General features: G+C 36.2%; 1 protein-coding gene across 4 annotated transcripts in view; it reads right to left on the bottom strand.

Annotated features, from left to right (window-relative positions):
• Window positions 1–20,491, bottom strand: part of PCDH19 (protocadherin 19) — a gene marked incomplete at its 5' end in the record, with an annotated part of 107,939 nt that overhangs the window by 25,678 nt on the left and 61,770 nt on the right. For 2 of the 4 annotated variants that reach the window (XM_081276603.1, XM_081276605.1), the window contains 2 exons: window positions 11,004–11,176; window positions 19,493–19,551. In XM_081276603.1, the coding sequence (XP_081132729.1) occupies window positions 11,004–11,176; window positions 19,493–19,551 (232 nt within the window). The remainder of the gene's footprint in view (window positions 1–11,003; window positions 11,177–19,492; window positions 19,552–20,491) is intronic. The other 2 variants (XM_081276604.1, XM_081276606.1) reach the window with 1 other exon arrangement.

Genomic DNA, 20,491 nt, shown 5'->3' with positions numbered 1-20,491 from the left:
TTTAGCTATTGTGAATTGTGCTGCTATAAACATTGATATGGCTGTGTCCCTGTAGTATGCTGTTTTTAAGTCCTTCGGGTATAAACTGAGGAGTGGGATAGCTGGGGCAAATGGTGGTTCCATTCCAAGTTTTGCAAGGAATCTCCATACTGCTTTCCAGATTGGCTGCACCAATTTGCAATGCCACCAGCAATGTATGAGTGTGCCTTTTCCCCCACATCCTCACCAACACTTATTGTTGTTTGTATTCTTGATAGCTGCCATTCTGCCTGGAGTGAGATGAAATCTTAAGAGTAGTTTTGATTTGCATTTCTCTAATTGCTAGTGATGATGAACATTTTTTTCACATATTTGTTGATTGATTGTATATCCTCTTCCGAGAAGTGTCTGTACAATTCCTTTACCCACTTATTGATTGGGTTATTTGTTTTATTGTGTGTGTTAGGTTTTTTTAGTTCTTTATATATCCTAGTGATTAGTGTTCTATATGATGTGTGAGGGGTAAAGATTTGCTCCCATTCTGTAGGCTCTCTATTCACCTCACTGATTGTGTCTTTTGCTGAAAAGAAGCTTTTTAGTTTGAATCTATCCCATTTATTGATTCTTGGTTTTAATTCTTGCACTACAAAGTTGGGGGCTAATCCGACATGATGGAGATTTTTTATTTAGAATAAAAGAGAAGTAAGACACTAAAAGGTGCAGATCGATAAGCAAAAACACAGGATGAACACATGGGTCCAACATGCTTGAAACACTTATAATGCTCTTTGTTTAATGAAACACTTCCTGGTGTAAACACTAACAAAGAGGGAGTGAGATGGGGACTTAGAGGAGCAAATAATGCTGCTTCTCCATCTTCATCATACAAATAGAATAGTTTCAATTTGGGGTGTGCCTATTTGATAACAGATAATTTTGAGTTAAACAGTGCTTCAACTCAGAAGACATTTTTTCTTCCCAGTAGTAGTACAACATTTATTCCTTGGCTCATCACCCCACAGAAGGGAAGCAAAACACACCTCTTACACTCCTCAAGCAAAATCTAGAGGAATTCAATCCAAAACAGAAGGCAGACAGGCAGTCTGGCAAACAGGACTACAGCCTGGAAATGGGTACCTTCAGACCGTCAACACATAACAGTGGTGGAAACATCTGCCACCCACTTCAGTACCACCAGAATCTGGAGAGAATTATAAATTATACCAACTGCATCAGCAACTTTTTCTGGCATTTTAATTACCAGAACATTACAGATTAATCATCTCAACTTGATTTAAATGGCAAGTCAGTCATTTTCCTTCATAAGAGGAAACACTACACAAACAGAAGCCTTAAAGTGGACTGTGTTTCTTTGAAAACTCTATTTTAAACCAAAGATCCAGGGCAGATAGCTTTATGGGTCTCTAATTAACATCACAAAGGCAACACCAAAAGGTTAATAAGAGATGGTTAGTTAGGAGTGGTGGTTTCCTGGTGCCAGCTCCAGCGGCTCAGTATGTTTGCAGACTCATTAGCTGCATAGATTGATTATCAGCTGAATTCAGGAAGTGCTCACTTGCTGTGTTAGCAGAAGGCTAGTGTGATTTGATACAACCCTCCAGCTAACTAGCACCCAACAGTAAGGTAATGTTTTCTACAATCAAAGAAGGAAGGTTTTCGTTGCCTTCAATTTCAGTTGACATCAATTATAAATCTGAAGTGTTTGGTGAAGCTCAGAGAGACATAATGAAGCCTTCTCAGTTGACAGTTGGCACAAACAAAGGTCTGGCTCTACATCTTTAAAATTCACTTTGTGTATAGGCACTGTATTTCTGAATTCTCATCTTGCCACTAAACAAAATTATCCAGTGTAAGAAAATTCAAACTTAATAGAGTACTCAAAGATAATCACTCAACTTTTCTAAAATGTAGAAAGAGTCTGATGGGCATTGAATCAAGCAAAAGAATTTGCACTTTGGGTTCACTCTGGACTTTGCTATCGATTTGTGTTCTGGCATTTATAAAGTCCTTAAACATTTTGTCCATTGGGTTTTCTTCAGAAAACAAATGGAAGAAATATTTATATGCAGCATATCTCTAGAATACAATGGCTCCTTGATTTAAAAGGACTAAATTTTCTTGCTAAAGATGATAATAATAAAAGTTCTCCAAGTTTAAAATAGTTTACTTTTACATATGAGTGACGGCTCAGCTTCTGCTTCTGACTTGCTTTGGTTTGTCAATAGTGTACAACCTGACTCTTACAAGCTGGAGGCATTTTTGTTTCAATAAGCTGATTTTTAAATTAAATTAAAATCAAAACCACTCTTTTGGTTCACCTCCCAGATTAGAGCAACTGACAGCCTCATTAATGATTAAAAACAGCAGGTGGTGATGCCTTGGAACCATTTGACCAGTCTAAATATCTTGGAACCTACATCATTCCTCTTTTCCTCTTCTGTGTACTAAAAGGGAAAGACTCTTGTTCACACAGGTTAGAAACTCTATACAGACTAAAAAAAGAGGGAAGAAAGCAAGATGTCCAGCACCTATTAAAAAGGGAGAGAGTATGGGATGAGAGAGATGGAGAGAGTAGTCACACAAAGTTGGAAAATAAATCTCTGGCACTGGATTTGAATTTGTAAACTCATGCCTGGGAAGCTGCCTTGCTACAATCAATTAAGGCTACCAAGTTTTTCCAGGTAATCAGAGCAGTGTATGCCTACAGGTTTCTACCTTAAAAGGCATATTATAAAAGTTATATTTTTATTCAAACCAGATTACAGTTACACTCCTGCATCACTTAAAGTCTAGATACTAGACTACAATTTAGGAATACTCTAGGGCTTAGCTGATTTAAATAGAGGCAAAGAAACTTGTGTGAGGGGTTCTAACTTCAGTCAGGGTAAAAAACTTCCTGGTAAACCAAGGAAACTAAAGAGTCTCAAAAGCTATTAAACTGGGTACTACCAAAGTTAAAAAGAACTAAACTTACAATAAGACACTGTTGTCTGTTCTTTCATATTTAACCACTTGCCTGTTTGTTGTCTAATCTGTTACGAAGGATAACAGACTAGAACTATTATTTCTGATTACCGAGCACCCTTAAGAGACAAACTGTCTCTCAAGAGGCAACCTCATTTGACAATGTGAATTCAGCCACAAAGAGTTCATATTCGGATAAACTCCTTTAGCACCTTCTGGATTCATTACTTTTCAGTCTCTGCTAAACACCATATTTCACATACCTACAACCATACAGTAGATCTTTGACCCATATTTTTTATATAAAGTCCAGCATTTGACATAAAACCCCAAATCCCACAGTACCTTTTCATTTTGTTACCTGCACACCCATATCTGTAGCCAAATGATTTGTTCCAGACCAACTATGGACCCTACCTCATCATTAATCTTTTTAGCCCTAATTGTCAATAACTGCTTTGTATTCTCTAGAGATGGTAATTGATTGGTTTATGGAATTACATTCTGCCCAGTTGCAAAAGAGTCAGTTTTGTCCATCTGCCTTGAACTTTAAAAGACCATCTAAGACTGGTGCAGTGATATATGCCTATAATTCCAGTAACTTCACACACTGAGGCAAGAGGATTGCAAGTTCAAGGCCAGCCTTGGCAACAAAGCAAGACCCTCTATCAAAAGAGAAAAATAAAAAGGGAAGGTCTGGGAATGTAATTCAGTGGTAGAATACCACTGGGTTCAATCCCCAGAAATCCCCAGAATCCTCAACAAATAAATAAATAAATGACCACCCAAGACCTAAACCTAGATTATGTGACTTAGAGATGGAGAGAGAGTCACATAAAATTGGGAAATAAATCTCTGGCATTAGATTTAAATTTGTAAACTCATGCCTGGGAAGCTGCCTTGCTACAATCAATTAAGGCTACCAAGTTTTTATGTGAGAGCTTTCAAAACATCTCCAGAAGAACCTGTCCATACATCCTTGAAAAGCAACTTTTCTAATGGACCTAAATGCCTGTCAAACCTTGTCTGATCTGGTGCTTAGTTGTTTTTTCCAGAGTGCAGTTTTACTGGGGGCAAACTTTGTAGGAAAAAAAGGACTTCCATATGAAAAAAGGGATGTATCAAATGAGCTTTTCTTGGCTCAAAGTCTACTGAAAATAAAACATCTAGTGAAGACAAGAGATTAAAAATCCCTGGGCAAACCCTAACCCTGGATGACAAAAATCATCTATGGTAAGGGAAGAAAGCCATCTCACAAGTATTTTGACTACACAATAAATAAATGATGTAGAATTTTGGTATGATGATTTAAGTGGCTTCTTAAATGATGACTGGATTTAATTCCCCATATTTCTTTCATAATAAAGGGATTAGAGGAAAAATAAAAAGGTACTCTATAAATTCTTAAATGCCATGTTTAGATTCAGGTTTTTCCATCCTGATGGAGTTTATTTATGGTTCTTAACCATCTTAGGACAGAAATAATATTATATAAAAAGAAAGACTCAAAGAAGATAATGATCTTGCTATTTCAAAGGGCTTTTTGAGCATATGAAGCAATCTACATGATCTGGTCCCATAAGACAACTTGACTTTTTTCTCATCTATTATCCTCTTAGCAGTATCCCTATTTATCATGGCCTACAGAATTTGCTTTTTCATGCAGCAACTGGAAAACATTCACCCAGCAAATCACCAAAATAGAGCATAATTTTATCTAGCATACCATGTTGGCAACTGTCTTCCACAATTCCGTCAATGGGATTCCATTACACCAAAGTTTCCTTTTAAATGTGTTTTGTTTTCTAGTTCAAGTAAACTTAATTAATTTCTTCACTGATCCTATGTAGCCTATTCCATACTGGACCATTTGTGCTACTGCGCCATAAACTCCTAGAGAATGAAATTCTTAATTGTTCAGTGTGCTCCCTTTATATAGTCTCCATGCTCCAATGCTTTCCAAGTATTTAGAAACATAGACATTCTTAGTGTCAACTAGTCAAAAAAAAAAAAGCCCATGGCATTCATTTTCTTGACAAATAGTCAATCCCTCACCACAGGTAATAATTTTTAATTTTTAATTTTTTAATTTTTTGGGGGGAGGGTACTGGGAATTTAACTAAGGGGCACTCGGCCACTGAGTCACATACACAGAAGTATTTTTTATTTTATTTAGAGACAGGATCTCACTGAGTTGCTTAGCACCTCACTTTTGCTGAGGCTAGCTTTGAACTTGTGATCCTCCTGCCTCAGCCTCCTGAGCTACTGGGATTACAGGTGTGTACCACCATGCCCAGCCCTACCACAGGTAATAAATAGCAACAGCAAATTTTAAAATGACCTTAAATATGAGACAACTAAAAGTTCCAAGGGGATATCAGAAAAACATTTACACATACAAATTGGTGTGTGTGTGTGTGTGTGTGTGTGTGTGTGTGTGTGTGTGTCTATTTGAAAGCAAATGAACAGGTGGTATTATTCCTGATGTACTTTATGAAAAAACTTATGGTGAATTGTCCTGAAAGTATTCTCTAACCAAAATAACCATACCAATAAAATGCTAGCAAATAACTGCTAATAGCATAGATGTTTCCATTAATTAAGAACAACTTTTTATTCAAGCAACTGTCTTGTCAATAAAATGTAAATAATGCTTTGGAAAGAATCCAATTACCTGGTGCAGCAATGTAGTCGAAATAAACAATGCTCCAAATGTCACATCTCTTCCTACAGAAATTGCTGAGATTGGGAAAGGATTAAGTTTCCAGGCATCGAAGGCAAAGAGGGACTAGCCATTGAATACCATTGAATGCCTCTAAACCAGAAAAGGAACTGGGTGTATCAGAGATTAAACCTACCATTCTATGGTCAAATTAACCAAAATTGAGCAGGAAATTCAACCTCAAAGCAGGCATGTTTTTTTAAGATGTTTGCTAATGTAATACTGTTCAAATTAGAACATCAAGGAAGAATTTTCATGATATTCTTATTGAAAATAAGACCTTATTTGCAATAGTCTTCTCATTTTTTTTCTTTATTGGTACAATATTAACAAATTTTCTAATAGTTGCAAGCCCTATTCTTATGGTCTTTAAAATGAAAATTGTTTATTTTATCATTCAGGTGAACTTGGTCATCTCAATAAACCCCAGGTAAGCCAAAGTAAAAAGATAATTGCTTACAGTGAATAACACTTCCCAGAGCCCAACACATAGTGAGCCCTCAAAAATATTGTTGAATAAATGAATAAGGTATATCTGTAAATAGATTAATCCTGGCTAGTATTAGTAATACTTGAGGCAGGATGAAAGAATCTGAAAGTCACATAGAAACACTGTATACACAAACCTATGTTCAAATAATTAAACATTTCACTCAGTATATTTTCAAGAGAATGAAGACATTTTTAAAAAAATTCTATATGAGCAAAACTAGGGAAGAAATAACCGCATGAATTGCAAAACAGTATATCTAGCCTAAAAGATGCTAATTCAGGTCCAGGGGGATCTAATCAACCTCTTTGTTGAAGTAAAGATAAAACTTTTTGACAGCAAATGCTATTCTGATAAAATGGAATTTTCAATTACTTTATGAACATCTGGTCTATGCTACCATTTCTGGAGCCCAGCAGCACACTGCTTTGCAATGTCACAAAATATTCTCCATTGAGAACTCCCTATTTTGCCAAGAGATTAATTGAAATGAGTGTTTGGAAATTTAGTGAGGTGGAAGGTGAGTCAGGGGGATAGGTAAAAGGATAAAGAAAGGGATATTTAGTCACTGAATCACAGTTTCATTAAAAGGCTAGAGAAAATGAAATTGCACATTGTATAGTGTTGAAAGTGTAAACAGCTTAATACACCTGTGGTTAACATTATACTATGGGTAGAATGCAGACTATAGAACATTTTAATGGCTAATTTTTATAAGTTTTACTCCATGTATATATACCTTTATTTTATTTATTTATTTTTATGTGGTTCGGAGGATCAAACCCAGTGCCTCACATGTGCTAGGCGAGTGCTCTAACACTGAGCCACAACCTCAGCTCCCTTCATGGCTAATTTGTAGCAGCAATTGCATTAGGCAAAGATCGAGTTCTTCGAATCCATGTTTTGCACAGAAAATATGTTGAATGATATTAGGTGATAAGATTGGTAAAAAAACAAATTTAGTAAAATCCAGAAAAACCTACACTTCCAGAAATAAAGAATCATTATATTTCTTTCAGATGTGAAAAGGAGATAAATGTTACTGCAAATTTCTGTACATGGCTTCCATTTGGTATCAATTAACATGGGAGGGAAATCAATTCAGTGTGTACTGAACTCCAAATTGGGTGCATATTAGAGCAATTAGAGTCATCTTCTCAACTGAAGAATTTATAATCAATAATTAAAATCATAAGGAAAAAGAGACTGGGTATGATTTGGAGCAAATTAGTTGGACTTGGGACTAGAGTACAGTTCTACAATATGATCCCCCAAAACCCCAATTTCATATCAGGACTGCATTTTTAAGTAAGCATAATGGAATATCCAAGTCACCATAAATGGTCATGCAAAGAAGCAAGGAGGAGCCAGAAGTCTATTAACTTCAGCACTATTCAACTCGGAAATAACCAGGATAGGAAGAATTTCAAACTCAGTCATATCCAAAATCATGCAACAAACCCATGAGCTTCTGGCACCTCTGACCATCCTACTTGTCAATTGCTCCTCCTAGAGATTTGCCTGTAGGAATTGTATGAGGCAAAATTCCTATTCCCACCAGAAGGTAGTCAGTTTACCAAATAAATTCAGGGAGGGAAGATTTGATTGTGACTCTCAAGCTCCAAATGAGACATTAAACCTGCTCAAAATGACCACATTTACTTGTTGTCAAGGTCCTCTGAGAGCTATTGGGAAATAGCATCTTAAGCAGTACCATGTGCCAGTTAAAAAAGCACAAGTTAAAGAGTTATTTATTCGCATTCATTTCTGGGAAGCCATGATGATAAAAGCCATTGAACTAGGGAGAGACATAAATTCCTGAGCATGGTGGATGACAAATAAGTTTGTAATTCAGTCAGCTGGCAACCAGAAAATTCAGTTCAACTAGTTCGTCAACCTACTGACCTGGTTTTAGACATGTTAAGAGAGATGCCAGGATTGAAAGTAAAACAGAAAGCAGAGATTCCTATCATTCCTTCTTATCTCTACTCTGATCCAGCTCAGATCAGAGTAGATCAGAGTTTGGATGGGGTAATCAAAACAATCCGAACTATCAATGACTAAATACCTGAACTTTGGCCTCTGCGTTAAAAAGTCTTTTACATATTCCACTTCCTTCATTGAAACTATTGATTCTGAATTCCAATGGCTTGTAAAGTTCTCAGAGAATAGTTATTGAAACTTAAGACACTTGGGCCCTTACATAAGTCATAAAGTACCCTTAGCATTCACACTTAGCATTCTTCTGCTACTGTATAGTATAGTTATAAGTACAAATCCCAGAGGAACTTTCAGCAGTGTGAAGAAGCACAGGGCCCAGTGTCTCTCAGAAAAGGAGGAACAAATACAGTTTGTATCACTTCTTTGAACACTAGCAACACAATAATAGATCACTGAACAAACCATTCCTGCTCAAGTAAAAATGAACAGATGCAGAAAATTTTCTTAATTTTGAAAATTCTGAGACTTTCTATCAATTACATGTCCACTTACATGCAAAGGAAGATGCAGTATCAATATTGAAATTAGAAATGTCATAGAGCCACAGATAGGATATCCAGGGTGAACCAAACTACTCAATACAATGATATAAGGTCCACTCTATTGGGTGAATCTAGGCCAAATTTGGAGTGGTTCTAGCAGAACCAAAAGAAATATCAGGATCAAAGTTTAGGCTGAGAACTTCAAGATCAGGCATGTATGGTAGATTCACCAGCAACTGCATTCCCACAACTGTTCCTTAGGATAAAATGAAATACACTTACCATGTGAGTGCAGGTTGAGATAGTAAATCTATGAAATGTTAATTGCTGGAATCGTTGCTATGTTTTGAGGTAGTAATAATCAACCCAAGATTGTGGTGACACAATCTGTGTGGCAAGCCTAGAGTTGATTTGGGACATACAATTAAATATCATTATGGAAAGCTTCAGAAGTAGTGGGATATCACAAGGTACAGACTATGTAAACAAGACCTTCATACATAAATTTTAGCCACTCAAGTTGTAAAGAACCAACCTAAGGATTGGCTCAAAGTTCAGCCACTGCTGGAATAATGGGAAAAATAATGAACATGCATTTGCAAATCAAATACTGAGAAACAAATGAAGAAGTATTGCCAAAATGGAACAGCAAAAAGTACATCTGTGCATGTGTGTGTGTGTGTGTGTGTGTGTGTGTGTGTCTAATCATCTCTTATAATAGGAGAATCTTGGGATACTGTCACATCTTGCTTTAGAATATTCTCGTTATTATCCAATCTACACAATATATAATGCATCCCATTTGTAAGAAACAGAAAGTCTAGCTACAGTCCACTTATAAGATGTTGTTCTAGCCAGGCATAAAGTGAGAATCAATTATGACTATTTCTTTTCCTGGAGTCATTTCATTTCACAGAGCATCTAACTAAAACCCTTTCTGATATAAATGAAAAAGCATTTCTTTGAGACACATGCACGGAGTAAACGATACATATCTGTCTGCATCCTGTGACACACTGCTAATCCTCTGAGAATTAAATTGCTCCTGTTTCAGTTATATAAATGTTTAATTTTTTTTATCCTTAGTCATAGTAAGGATTGCCAGAAAGTATATTATCTCGGCAGATGTCACCACTCACCAATTAGGGAAGGCAGCAGTGAATAATTGGTAGTGACCTCTCTATATTATAGACTTTGACACTTGGGTCTGCTGGGGAGGGAATGGATTAGCAATTTAATAAAATCTACAGTGACTACTTTTCCCATAGAAAACATTTTGTTTTGTGAATCATGCATTTTTTGATTCATTTTCAAAACCAAAACAAAAGCATTTAATGATGTTTACAGTGAAATGAAACAGCTGAAGACCAGCACATAATCACCATATTTTGTTTCCTCGTCTTTAAGACTTTTAGCAGTAAGACTTCCAGCTGAGCTTGAGCCTAGCTTCTCTAAGACATAGCCAAGTATTCTGAAGCTTCACTGAGCCTAAACACTAAGTTGAATTCATACTTCTTAATTGAAAAGGACAGGCTGTTTGCACAGCATGTTTGCATCAGTAAAATATTGAAAATGACATTTGTGCCCAAGTCCATCTGAACATTCTGCCTTCCTGAACTCTGCTAATGCTTTTATATCCTGGTTTCTGCCTAGCATAATTTTAAATAGTGCTTCTTGCTGAGGGATGTGTGGCTGAGTTCACAAAAACAGATCCTTCTTCATACATGAGGATGCTGCTCCTGACATGTGCTTTCCACATTAGTGGAATGTTTTACATTGATTCAGCTGCATTCTCTTGCCCTGGTCTCCCCTATGACTGATGGCATGGATTCATGTGGCAGCCAGACAAAATGGGAAATTCAGTACTTTCAATCCTCAGTAAAGAGCACACACAATCTGTAGTCAGAGAACAGTGTCTCTCCTGGTAAATCTAACTAGCCTGATTGGGAAATAAAACCTACCCCTCTGGTCTCATTAGAGTTGTGTTCTATGCAACTCAATTGATCAGCTGAATTCAGGCACCATAGCAAAAAGAGGCATTTATTCCTGGTGAGAAGGCATCTGCTCATTTCCTGTGTGCTCGCTCAGTGCAGTTACTTTTGAAGTGAATGCACGCAATATGTATATGGTGTTATCCTGTAAAATGACCAAACAGTATATGATCCTGAGGGAATCATTCAGGGAAGCAGAAGAAGAATCTGACTAGATTCTGCTGTAGGTGCTGCCGAGTTATGAACTTAGTGGATAACTTGATACCACATTCATTAAATTAGTAAAATGTGCCTGCAAACATTCTGAGTTCTTTGGAGTCTATTGTTGTAACTTACAATCAGTCAACCCTTACCATGGTCAGGCATCTGAGATCCCATGGAGGTCACACTGGTATTCAGCACATCATTGACAGCAGTATCACAATACAGGCTCCTCTGGACATCATGCTCACTGTCAGTCTGGTCACTCTCCTCATGTCCACTATCCTTCAGGCTGTTGCCCTCTAGGTCCTTGAAGGTGGAGCTGCTGGGTTGAAGAAAGAATGTTCATTTACGACTGTGATAGATCTGACTTTTAAAATCTTTCCAAGCCAGGATGATGTCAGTTCTGTAATGGAGCCAACAGTGGCTAGATTCCCAACAGAGCAGGGATGAGGGGAAGAAATTTTTGTTTAAAGATAATGGAACTTAACATTGCAGAGAAATTCCCACTATTGGATGCTGATGCAACTAATATTTTCATTCACTCATTTTCAGTGCATCGCTATAAGCAAGATACAAGAAGATAAAAATCTAAAACAACCACCTCTAAAGAATGCTGTCATCTCAGGATTTTTCTGTTTTAATACAATTGAATTTTTAGTGAGAGATTACTATTCATGAGTAACTGTTTCAACTGCTTAACATTAACTTTTTAAATCATCACAGCTCTATCAGAGAAAGGTGCCATATTTATAGATGAGATAGCAAAGATACATAGAAGTTAAATAACTTGCACAAGGTCACATGGCTGACAAGAAGTTTATCATATCTAACACCAAATCCAGATAGTCTATCTCCAGAGCTTAGAACTTAACCACTATGTATAATGCTTCTCCAAATATGTCTACTAACCAATGGTAAAAAAATAAGAGTGGAAGAAGTTGATACAGCACAATTAAAATAGAAAGGGCTGTCAGAATTAGAGAACCCAGATCAGTTTTAACTGAAAAAGGAAAAAGGACAGATTCAAAGAAAAAGAGGAGGTGAGAAAAGAACCTTGGTGCATGGAAGGTGTGATGGATAATTCTGTGTCAATTTGACTGGGCCACAGGATGCCCAGCTACCTAGAAAAGTGTAATTTCTAGATATGTCTGTAAGGATGTTTCCAGAAGAGATTAGTAATTGAATTGTGAAATTGAGTAAAGCCATGTGACTCTCCCCAGGGTGGATGGGTATTACCTAATCCCTCCTAGGCATGAATAGAACAAAAAGGCAAAAGATTGAATTTGCTCTCTGCCAAATTGTCTGAGCTTGGACATCAATTGTCTCTCATACTTATTGCTCCTTGTTCTTAAGCCTTGAGAAACAAATTGGAATGTATACCATTGGGTATCTGGTTCTCAGGCCTTCAACTACATTGCCAGCCTTCCTGGTTCTATAGCTTCTAAATGGAAGATCACAGGACTTCTCGGCCACCATAACTGCATGAACAAACAACTTACAATAAAACTTTTTCCAGACAGATATAGATATTTAAATGCCTATTGGTTCTCTTTCTCTGGAAAACTCTAATATAGAAGGTAAGATAAAAGTGAGAGGCAGACAGCAAGCATTAATGTAACTGTGGATATAAGTATACTAAAATCAAGAAAACTGTCAGCTCAAGAGTTTGTGGGTAAATTTTTTCTTGCATTTATTAAACCAATGCACCATACAAGGCACTAAGCATACTAGCCAAGAACTCCACATCATTTTTCACAGAGAGTAATATACAAAGTATACCCATAAAGAACTCACCTGCTATTTATAATACTTTGTACATCTTGCCTGAAACTGCAATTGTGCTATACCATGGATCGTATATTATGCATCTAAAATAAGGAGTGGATGGTGAATCCATTCCCTAGTTAGTGAGATAGCAGCAAAGGCACACTCAAGAAAATGTGTTGCTGTCCTAACAAGGAAGAGTGGCACACTTGTGAATTAGGACAAGCCCCAATAGACCTACTGTGCCTCTGCAAAGGGAGCCCTGTGGAGATAGTACTGCAAACTCGCTTGATCTGCTCAACTTTAAACATTCACAGGCCTGACTCTCTGAGACTTTCATAAGAATATTCAGTACATATGATGAAGAGCTGTGTCATATACACAATAAATACACTGTAATTCTTTGCACTTGGCCAAAAGGAATCACAACTAATTTTTAACATATGACCCACCTAGGTGCTAAAAACTGGATGACCTGAATTTTAAAAGGAAAAGATCAAGAGGGTAATAACTGGAAAGCAAAAAGTATAAGAAAATGAAGAGTAGGATAGAGTGAAGCACTGGCCTGTTGGGTAATTATTTTCAGAAAGGAAAACTGAGCATCAACTTACTTCACTAAAACTAAAATCACTTAATAGGCCAGCTCACTCAGATAACTTAGCCCTATGAACATACCAGGATGCAGCTCTATTAAAACAAAATCATTCTATAATTTTTCATGGTCAAGAAGACCAATTGGAAACACTTCATTTGAAGTGTCTTATAATTTCTAGCTTTATGGTACAGATTCTGTAAATACCAATTCCACAGTTTAAATAGATTCAAAGTTTCTACTTTAGAAAAACAATTAGCCCTGCCTACAAGCACTCATATTCTTCAAGAGAAGGGAAATGACCTGTCTGGATGATATTACAGACTGTTCCATTTTGATAACAAAAATTAACTTTTCAACCTGTATTATCTGTTATCTGAAACATAATGAAAAGTTATTTAATCCCCAAAACAAAACTGGCATATTAAGCCAGAAAATTCAATTCTGAATTGACTGCATTTCAGCAGTTTCCAAAACTTACATAAAATATATGACGGTGAGGGATAGAGTGCAAGGACAATGTAGTTGACCATCCTTCAGAGCAGGGTTTCTTAACCTTGGCACTATTGACATTCTTGGCCACATAATTCTTTGCTGTGGCTGTCCTGTGCATTGTAAGATGTTTAACAACATCCCTGAGCTTTATCCATGAGCTGACAGTAGTGGCCCACAAGAATAACAATCATTTTGTCTCCAGGGAGATATTGTCAAATCACCCCCAGTTGAGAACAACTGCTTTAGATTCTCTAAACTCTATTCCTGTAACAGACTATACTGGGAAAAGCACTAAACTTGGAGTCATTAGGACACATGAAAATCTGTCATCTGCCCCTTCATTTATGTGATCCTAGGCTTGATATCTGATGTCTTTGAGTCTCAATTTCCTTGTCTGTAAAATACAGTTGCTAAACTCTCCTTCAAAAGACCATTTTGAGGATTCAACAAGACAATACACATAAAGTATCACATATACAAATGCTCAATAAATATTACAATTTAATATGATCATTACCTGCATGGTAATACCTTCATTGAATTGTAACTAAATATTATATCCATGGTCTTTTACCAGATTGGTATAGGAAAATTTATATTTAAAGACTATTTCTACACCTTCTGTAAACAACAGTCAGACATTGTCCATAATGTTATTTCTCCTAAAATTCAGGAACAGAAAAAAAGTAGTTCTCTCAAATATGTACACTTTCTTAATTGAATAATGATAACTATATGACCTGATGCATTTATTTTTAAGTCTTGGCATCTCAAAAGATGCAAGGTAAATGTAATCTTGAATTGCACTGAGTTACCTCCCTGGATGCCAGGAATCTCTATCTTGCTTCTCCTAATTGGTTTTTGATCTGCCTTTTTAAAATTTGATCATCCATTTTATATGCATCTGAATGTTATAAACTACCTCAGAGCTTTTTTCTTTAGGCAAAAAGGATAGAAATAATAAAACAAAACTGTAAAGGACTAGCTACGGGAATCTAAGGGACTGTAGTGTGAATTTGAGAAGTTGTGTATTCTCAAAAAGAAAAGCAAAAGATATAACCACTACCCACCCCCAAACCTTGGAATAGTTAACTCATTTAAGGATCACTTTGCTCATCTGACAAACTAAGTACCACTGACTCTGATCTTGTAAGGACATTTATTGGCTTAATGAATGGATTTGTGTAAGGCAGTTTAAGACTCAGTGAACAAGATGCTACAAATTGTAAAGCAGTCTGATAAATGGCTACTCACCCAAAACAAATAACAATTTATGTCAGGCATTAAAAATGCTGATTTCACTTACTTTATTACCTGTGTACCTCTTGGGAGATGAAAGACTTGTAAAACAACTTTTGTAGGACAATAAATTAAGGGTACTTGTTTGCAATGGTATTGTAAATGCAAATGTTTCTATTACTGTTCTGGTGGCCGACAGGACAGGTTCTCTTGAAAACACCTTAACAGGACTCTGCATACAGAGTTACTCATAAAATATTTGATGAATGAACATCATACACATTCTGATCTGTATCTACCATTTAAAATATTAGAATTCTTTTAAATATTAGAATCTTTTTCAATAATATGAAGAATCTGAAAGGAAATAGGCCATATCTTCCCAGTAGGTGACACCACATACCCAGGGAATACAACTGAGACTAAAAATAAGAAGGGGGTAAGAGTTGAAAGAGTATTATAACTGTGTTTAGGAATCTAAGGAAGATCCTAAAGTGGTTTCTAGACCAGCTGTATCACAATCACCTTGGGAACCTGTTAAAACTGGAGATTCTCTAAGAATGGCGCTAGAGACTGTATTTAACAAGTCTCTTAGGTGATTCCCAACACACACTAAAGTTCAGAAATCATTGGCTTAAAGGGAAGTTTAGCACTCGTTTTTTCATGAAAAAAAGCTGAGGTTTCCTTCAACTTCTTTCTTCCATTCATTCAATAAACATGTACCAAGAACTTACTATATTCAAGGCACCATACCAAATGCTACAAAACCTCAGGACAATGTTGGTGATAAAGGAAAGCACTGTGCATGGTTTAGGAGCTGATGTTTATTTTCCTTTCCATGCTGCTTCAGCATCTTGATCATTTCTTATTCTATTTCCTTTGATCTACATCCTTAAGCCCTGCTTGATATTGCTCCAAAAGCACTACAGAAGTGGATATCAGACAACAGCATAGAAAGCAGGCATGAGCAAAGACAGTGTTGCATCAGGGGCAAAGTTACCACTGCTGGCTTTCTTCTTCTGAGAAGATAGCAAGAAAACAAATACAGCAGGAAGGAAATCCATCCAGAATAATTTTCAAACTCTCTTGGTTTGCTAATCTGGAACTCTTTTATAAACCTCCTTGAGATACCTCGAGACTGCAGATGATGTTCTGGAGAAAAAAAAACCTACAAAGATATAATGCTAGATTCTTTATTTAAAAATATTATGGAGAATGTGCCATATATCTTCCTGTTCCCTTCTAGATTCACTCTTGACTCTTCTCAACTTTGATTTATGCCTATGAAAAATCACCTTGCCCTGTGGCGTTCCATTGGGATTAGCCCATGGAGGACATGAGAAGGAGGTCAGAGGGTAAGAGGAGAGTGATGTTAGGGTATTCATTATCTCTGCTCCCCTCTTGCAGGGTCACTTAATGGTGACTGTATCCTTCAATTGACCAGAAGTCACTATTATTCTGTAGTCAATGTTCCCTCCTTGCTCTCTTCCCTAGTCTTTTCAAAAGTATTTTCAACTCTATTGTTCTTATACCAGAATTCTGTGTTATCTCTTGCCCAAGTCTTTGCAAATAGTCCATTTGTAAAAAAGAACTTTCCTTAAATTATTACAATTCAGTGTGTCAACTATATCATGTAACTATTTCCTGATTGATACAGGAAAAAAATTAGAGAACAATGGCAGGCCTGTTCAACTATCTAAGGTAGATATATATGAAAGAGGAAAAGATGTCCATGTATAAATAGATTGTCCAAGAATGCCAGGAAGAATGATCCAAGAAACATCTTTGGATGAGTAGATAACGAACAGAGGATGAGAAAAGAGATAGGAAAACAAGTTCACAAAGTAGGCTTGAGATTAGACTGGCATTTTCAAAATTAAAATTTATAATCCAATTAAAAATTTCCTGGCCAAGAGTTTTCCCCATGCATAGATATGGATCTTCAAGAAACCACATATGGAAAAAAAACCCTTTCAAACATTGTTGTGAGCTATTTGAACATACTTTGCCTGGTTTGAAAACCTGGTGTTAGTAACTACTCTCTTTTAACATTTTCTCCACACTTTATACTTATAATGGTTACTCCACAGGAAAGCATAGCATACAAAATAGCACTCTGTATCTGTCCAGGTATTGTTCTTTGTTTAAACTCAATTGACCCCATAAATTCCAAGGCCTTAATGGTTTTCCAAAGCCTTTGCAGTCCCATAACAGAAACTGGCAAAAATGCATGTATGTCTCTCTGCTTTAAAATATTTTGTCTTAATGAAGAAGGTCCTTAACTCAATGTATGTGCCCATCAATGATCAAATGTGTAAAAATATTGTACTTACATACTATTGTTATTTAGTTGTAAGAATATTTTGTCTTTTAAAGTCTTATAAGAAATATATGCAGGACTTTGCATTAAGTGAAATGTGGCAAGCAGATATTAAGTTGCAGGAACATTTGATTCACATGTGGAAGTCAGAAATTTAGTGAGTAAAGTTTTGCTCACCAGATACTGTGTTTTGTGAAGGGTTGATATTATAGTCAAAGTCTCCATATTTTTATTTTATTGAGCATAAGAGGGTAAAGAGTTTTGTTTTACCACATGGTCAGTGTATTATGTTTTTCATAAAACTAGTAGAAGGAATACAATACCTTGTAAGCACAAAACTGATAATTATATGAAATAATGATTGTGTTAATTCATTCTATTTAGTCATTTTACCTTGTATATATAATATAAAATACTGTGATATATTTAGTAAATAAACAAAGTTGTATTTGTCAATGAAAAAAAATGAAGAAGGTCCTTAGTGAAGACTTAAAAACTCCTATTTTTTGTTTCAGCCACCATCAGGCCCTATTAATTCCAGGTCATGCCCTCATGCCCTCTCTCTCTCTCTCTCTCTCTCTCTCTCTCTCTCTCTCTCTGTGTGTGTGTGTGTGTGTGTGTGTGTGTGTAATCAAATGAGAGATTCCCACTTCCCAGTGAGTCAAAAAGCTATTGTGGAAATACACATATCCCAAAAGGTAAATGTTTGACATAAGTTTTAATTTCATCAGTCTGCCTTTTAAATTTGATATTCAGGGCTGACCTAAGACATGAGGGTCCCCAGGAGTCTTAGCTTTCTGCCAGGCAATGAAAATACGACTCATGTTATCAGTTTAACTTGGTCATAGAATTCCCAAGTATCCAGAAATAGCTTTCCCAAGGGACCTGTAAGGATAAGGCAAGTCACTGTTTTCACTAGAAATTTTAAAAGAAGCTTTGAAAACAACAATCTTGAAGCAGAAAACAAAGCAGACCTCTACTGCAAAGCCACTCTAATCAGTGTTTATAAAGATTTTTCCTTCCCATTAAAACAAATTAGAGAATTTTAAATTCCTCACTGTTTGTTTTATTCTGTAGACCAAAAATTATTCTAAATGGATTCTTCCCAACCCCTCAGAAAAATTTCAAACTATACTATGCTTGGTATACAGTGCTTTCCATTTTCAGATGATTAATGATCATCACTTAAGGTCACATGCTGTCCCAAACTGATACAGATAAACGTAGCATGATGTGGGGAGGGGGCTAGTTACTGTAGCACCATGAATTAAATTACATATGAATTCAAGTTACTTGTACAACAAGCTAGTTTATTATGTGAATCCTACCCTTCCAGTGATTTATGTAAATTTATGGGATTAGAGCCAGCAAAACAATAGAAGCTTCGGATCTTCTCAACAGCAGCTCTAATACACCCTGCTTGCCTTTCTATTTTGTTTCCATTATTTTAACAAACACACTCAGTGTTCAATTTTAGCTGCCAAATAACCACTAAGAGGCTATTTACATGAAACAGTAATAAAGGCATCATCTGAGTGGTCAATTCTGGATTATTTTTGTTTTGTTGTTACTTTTCTTCACAAGAAAATTTCTCTTTTGCTTAGTTCTCTCTTTAGAAGGTTTTCTACATGTCTTTTTTTTTCCTATTGGATGACTTTGGTGCCCACTGCACCAGGTGAAATCTCCGTCAGTATTCACAGAAACACTTCTAAATATCTTTAACAAGAGTACTAAATCAGGCAATTTTCTTTTCCTGTCTCATCTAAAAAAAAGCATTATAAAACATAAACAGTTAATTTTTCTGTCATTAAAATATCTTTAAAATTTCAAAGTTGTCAAAATAACAGCAATCTCAGAAATCACTGGAAACTCCATAGGAAAAAAAAACTTTTAAGGCCTTTAAAATGAATAGCAACAAGTATTTTGCTAAACAAGATTTTGGAAGTTTTCTAATATTTCTCATATTACATTTTTAATCAACAAAAATATATTTTCATATAACTCCAATTTTATTTTTAATTGTGAATATGTATACATATGTTTTAATAGAAAGAAATATGATAAAATGCCAACAGGATTACCTTTAAGTGATGGAATTACTTAAATTTTTCAAACTTTCTGCAATAAGCATATAGGCATTCATTTTAAAATCCAAAAAGTATGTTTTTTTAAAAAAATCTGGTTTTCTTTTTTATATTAAATCAAGCTAGGTAAGCAAATCAACATACCTTTTGATTAAATGGGCTCGGCTGTTCACATAGTTGGAATCAAAAGAATAATTTTCAGTCTGTAATAAGAAAAAAAAAAGAATTAAAATGTTACACAGGTAATTCATAAGAAGAATCCAAGTACCTACTTAAAAGGATTTTTTTTTAAATAGGCAAGAAGCAATAAATGAATCAGAAACTAACGCCATAGTGGGGCAGCAGCCTGGGAGGGGCGGGGGGCTATTCTCTGTGGAGGTAGCAACTCACCCCTGCAGACCAGGACAGACTTGGCACAAACATTTCCTAGAATAGGGCTGGCTACTGACCATGCAACCACTTATAGAGAAGAGACAATATGACTCACAATCGTTACAGAAACTAATTGCTTCCCATTCCCCAGTGGAGACAATTCTATGCCCATCAAATTGACTGGAAGTTCAAAGGTATTTTTATTAGTAGTAGATAATTAACATGTTAAAATATTTATTCCAAAGATATGGAAATGCAGGCAAGGTAATCCCCCACTGTGGATTTAAACTCTGCACTTCCCTTTGTTTTAAGACATTTGCTCAGCACTGGTTATGCAGAAGACCTTCTTTTATCACAAATATAAAGGCAAACAAGTACTATGCCTAAAACAGGGTAAAGGGCAGACCACAGGGGGTACCAAAGCCTTTCATGTCAGACATGAAGTTTGCAAGCAAACCCCTGTCTCAGTTTTTATCATTAAAACACTACTGTCTAATCTGGTTACAGTAGATTGCCAGAGCAACAGTTTTACAAAAGCAAATGCAGAATACCTGCCAGATGAAAGAGATGGGAAAACCGTTTATGAGCACCCAACGGCTGGATGAATTGAAGGGGGGACAGCACCTCTTAGAAGGGGTGGGTGATAGGGAAGAGTCTACACTGAAGTAAGACAATGTCCTAGTAAAGTAGACCTTACCCCCAACACTAAAGTACAACTCTTGTTGAACCATTGTAGGAATTGAAAAATGCCCAAACACATCTCCTCTACCC

The sequence above is a fragment of the Spermophilus citellus genome (genome assembly GCF_964194105.1).
Source record: "Spermophilus citellus genome assembly, chromosome: X".
In the NCBI taxonomy this organism is placed as follows: domain Eukaryota; kingdom Metazoa; phylum Chordata; class Mammalia; order Rodentia; family Sciuridae; genus Spermophilus; species Spermophilus citellus.
The sequence above is the reverse complement of the archived record's forward strand: the minus strand, read 5'-3'. Positions and strand labels throughout refer to the sequence as shown.